This window comes from Ipomoea nil, unplaced genomic scaffold (genome assembly GCF_001879475.1).
Source record: "Ipomoea nil cultivar Tokyo-kokei standard unplaced genomic scaffold, Asagao_1.1 scaffold0900, whole genome shotgun sequence".
Lineage (NCBI taxonomy): Eukaryota > Viridiplantae > Streptophyta > Magnoliopsida > Solanales > Convolvulaceae > Ipomoea > Ipomoea nil.
Window position 1 is genome coordinate 543741 of NW_017617328.1, and position 4780 is coordinate 548520.

The 4780-nt window shown below is 32.3% G+C and overlaps 1 protein-coding gene across 1 annotated transcript; it reads left to right on the forward strand.

The window, feature by feature from the left end:
- Window positions 1-3218: 3218 nt before the first annotated feature.
- LOC109179320 (NAC domain-containing protein 37-like) lies at window positions 3219-4309 on the forward strand. Its single transcript, XM_019328824.1, has 2 exons — window positions 3219-3724; window positions 3803-4309. Exons 1-2 carry the CDS (start codon window positions 3269-3271, stop codon window positions 4307-4309), a joined length of 963 nt encoding a protein of 320 aa, XP_019184369.1. The 5' UTR covers window positions 3219-3268.
- The last annotated feature ends 471 nt before the right edge of the window (window positions 4310-4780 follow it).

Below are 4780 nucleotides of genomic sequence, written 5' to 3' on the forward strand. Positions count from 1 at the left end.
AGCCGTCGACCTCGACGACAACAACAGGTAGGCGACGTCCGGTGAGGCCTCTGGTTCGAACACATACAATGAGAATGCGGACAACCACAGGTGCTCAACGATGTGTGCCCACGGCTCTAGTTGCGTCTGTCGATGATATTGAACCCACGTGCCATTCTCAGGCGGTTAAATACCTCCATTGGCGCGCGGATATGGATGCTGAAGTCAACGCTCTTCTTCACAACCAAACCTGGCGTTTAGTTCCGGCAACACATAACATGAACGTCATCGGGTGTAAATGGGTATTTCGGGTCAAACGCAAGTCTGATGGCACCGTAGACCGCTACAAAGCTCGGTTGGTAGCCAAGGGGTTTAACTAAATCCCCGGCAAAGACTATGATGAAACTTATAGTCCCGTTGTCAAACCGGCGACTATACGACTACTTATAGCCTAAGCGGTCTCACATCAATGGGTAATGCGCCAATTGGACGTGCACAACGCATTCCTAAATGGTTATCTTACCGAAGACATATACATGCGGCAACCTCCGGGATATGCCGATCCAAACCAACCCAACCACGTTTGTAAGTTGCAACGGTCGTTGTATGGGCTGAAGCAAGCCCCGCGGGCGTGGTTTACACGGCTGCACGATTTTTTGCTGCAAATTGGGTTTAATCTGTCAAAAAAAGATGTCTCATTGTTCATTTTTAATAAGGGCATATATTTTAGTCTATGTGGACGATATATTACTGTTAGTTAACAATTCTGTTATGATCAATGATGTACTTGCACAGCCACTGCTTTCAAAATTCGGGACTTGGGCAAGCCACGTTTTTTTTTTAGGCATTGAAGTTGTTTACGATGGTGACTATCATTTTGTCCCAACAACGCTATATGATCGAACTTCTTCGCAAAGCAGGGATGGAGTCTTGCAAACCTTTGATGGGCAAGCAATTATGTTTGTAAAAGGAGCATTGCTCCTCTTATATAGAGGAGTTCAAGAGCTCATTTTCTAAACATTTTCAATGTGAGATCAAATGATCCAACATCATTTACAAAGGTGAGTCCGTGTGGCACCCTTTTGTCGTCTTCTTATTTATTTTAGTTTTAATTTTATTTTGTATATTGTTTTGTTTGGATTACTATTATTATTATTATATTATATTATATTATATATTTTTTATTTGATTGTTGATAAATTCGCCAAAATTTTAACAAATTTGTCATTTTAACATTTTAACTTCAATCAAAACCCCCCAAAAAATTATATAGTAACTCAGTAATTTGCTTCAAATGGCTAAAAACTAATACAACACATACATTTTGTGTTAATCTTTCACAACCCCCATTAATAATAAATAAATAAATAAAATTAAAATAAGAAGACAAAGTTGAGATTTCTTAAATAAGAACCTTTTGACATCTCAATACTTGTCCACATTGATGGGCAAGAAATAATGTATGTAAGGGGGATCATTGCTCATCTTATATAAATGAGCTCTCTCTTTTCAAACATTTTCAATGTGGAATAAAAATGATCTCAAAATCATTTACAAAGGGAGCCCGTGACTCCACTTTGTTTTTTTTTTTTTTTTTTTTTTTTTTTTTTGGTTTTTAATTTTAATTTTATTTTGTATATAGTTTTGTTTGGATTATTATTGTTGTTGTTGTTGTTGATGTTGATGTTGTTGTTGTTATTGTAATTTGATTATTTGGCAAATTCGTCAAAATTTTAAGAAATTCGTCTGTTTAAAATTTCATATTTTATCAATACATCAAAAATATTATTTAATAACTTAACAATTTGCTCGAAATTGCTAAAAACTAAAACAACTCATATACATTTTTTTTTTTAAATAAGAGCCATTTGACACGTTGGGTTTTAGGTTGTGGAACCGTGTCCACCTTGCAGTTCTATGTTCATAAATATTGAACTATAAGTTCATTATTATAAAGCTATATATTCATAATCTTTAAACTTCATATTCATAATTATTAAACTCTATATTCATAATTACAGAACTCTATGTTCATAGTTACTGAATTATATGTTCATAATTATAAGATATATATTCATAATTTATGAACTTCATATTCACAATTATTGAATCTCTATATTCATAATTAGATAACTATGTGTTCATAATTATGTTCGCAACACTCTGTTCATAATTATAGAACTATATGTTCATAATTTTTGAACTATATATTGATTATTATATTCATAATTATGAACTATTTTTGAACCATGTCTACCTTGCAAGGTGGACACAGTTCCACAGCATAATTTGCCGGCTCAATAGTACTATAAAAAGTTTTTGGACTTCTCAATACTTGCCCATATTAATGGGCAAGCAATTGTATGGTTATATAGAGGAGATCAAGAGCTACTCTTTCCAAACATTTTCAATGTGGGATCAAAATGATCCCACATCATTTACTAAAGGGAGCCACCTTTGTCTTCTTCTTCTTTTTTTTTTTTTTTTTTTTTTTATTTTATTTTGTATATAGTTTTGTTTGGATTATTATTAATATTATTATTATTATTATTATTATTATTATTATTATTATTATTATTGTTGTTGTTATTTTAATTTTATTTTATACTTGAACAATAATATTTTTATTATACTAGAACAATAATATTATTAATTATATTATATTATAGAATATAATACCATATATAATATTACAAATTAATAGATTTTATTTAATTTCCATTTGACATTTACTTACCAAATAAGTTTTGAATCTCTATATTCATAATTACATAACTATATATTCACAATTCATAATTATGCTCACAACACTATGTTCATAATTATAGAACTATATGTTCATAATTGTTGAACTATATATTCATAATTATGAACAATTTTAGAATCATATCTACCTTGCAAGGTGGACACAATTCCACAACATAATTTATCGAGTCAATAGTACAATATTACCATATTAGGAAGTTACAATATTTAATGTATAATTGTAATACTCTTTGTATATATTTTTTTTTTTTGAATGTTACTAGCTCTATTACATTGTAGTATCTGTTCATATACTTTCTCAACCTACTGAAACACAAAGAGCTAATAACGCCTCCACTGAGGCTTGGACTCACAACCTTCCAAACGGAAGTCCAACCCGGGTACCATTAGACCACATAGTCCTGGTAATACTCTTTGTATATATTCACTCAATTGTGCAATTATAATGTTCATCTAATACAGTTTATCAAGTTCTTCCCGGTTTGGTAGAAAATTGCTCTCAAGGCAAAAAATAAAAATAAAAATGTCTGGTTTTTGTGGCTCCAACGATTCTGTGGAATCGTCGCCGGTAGAGAAAGATTCCGGCGATTCTATAAGAATCCCTCTGGGTTATCGATTCTATCCCACAGACGAAGAGCTCATAAATCACTTCTTAAGGAGAAAGATTGAGGATCCTAGCTTCTTCACAACAGACATAGAAGTGGTAGATTTGAACAGTTCGGAATCCGGTGTTCATGTGGGTGAGAGAAAACGATTTTTCTTCTGCCGGAGAGATATGATTATGAAGTACGCCACGGGGCAGATACAAGGATTCTGGGAATCCACCGGAGAAGACAGAGAGATTTTCAAGGGGAAAGCCCTAATTGGGATGAAGGAAACTATGATTTTTTACAGAGGGAGAGCACCCAGCGCTGAAAGGACAAACTGGGTAATGCATGAATACAGATTGGAGGACGACAATCTTCCTCAAAACGCTAAGGTAGGTATTATATATATAGTTTAATTTCTTCTCCTGATTTATTTTGAAAATTGACTGTTTGTTTGTTTGTTTTTCCAGAATGAATGGGTGATCCGTGAATTCTTTCTGGAAAATAAAACATATATTCCTCCTTACGTCCTACAAACTCTTGCCTGGGCCTCAAAATCAATTCTGGACCATGATGAAGGTGAAGTTGGGAAACATAATGTAAACTGCTGCTGCTGCTGCAGAAGATCTAGTCTTAAAAGGAAGGACAACAATAATGAGTATGTTGGAGGAGTGATGAGGCAGCTCAAGCCAAAACTAACAACAATGGAAGAGAATAGCATAGTGTTTAGAGTCAGATTCAACAATGATACTGTGAGGCTCCAGCCTCGTTTTGCGACTATGGATTTCTTGAAGGCAGCAATCCTAAATAGATTCAAGACGTTGGAATCTGTCAAATTTTATATCCAGTACAAAGATGGAGAGGGATATATGATCACTTTAGCTATTGATGAGGATTTGCATTATTGCTTGGAATTTTTCAAGTCCACAGGATCACCAGTCACATTGTCTCTTGCTGATGTTTTACTTGAACCTTAGTAATGGGGATGAGTCATTGAACTGATTCAAGTTTGAAGGGGATGAGTTGTTGATTTGCTGTAATTTCTGAACTTTCTAAGTTGTAATTTGGACACTAAATGATTGATTTTAATAAACTTTGATTGACTTTCATAGAGTGGTTCAAAATTTTTTAAAACTTTATAAGACTATAAAAATCTATATAAATAACATTCATTGACTTTTATCAACTTTTTATTTTAAAAAGTCTACAAAAGTCATTGAAATTCTTAACATTTTGATTCTTAACATTTATAATTTTCTTACAAAACATTTTTAATATATCATAATATTCTTCTTATTATATAGTTCTTCACCTAAATATAATATATATATATATATATATATATATATATATATATATTATTATTATTATTATACTTGATATATTGCTAGGCATCATGCAAAGAACTATTATTTGCAATAGCAATTTGAGACAACGAACAACATCAA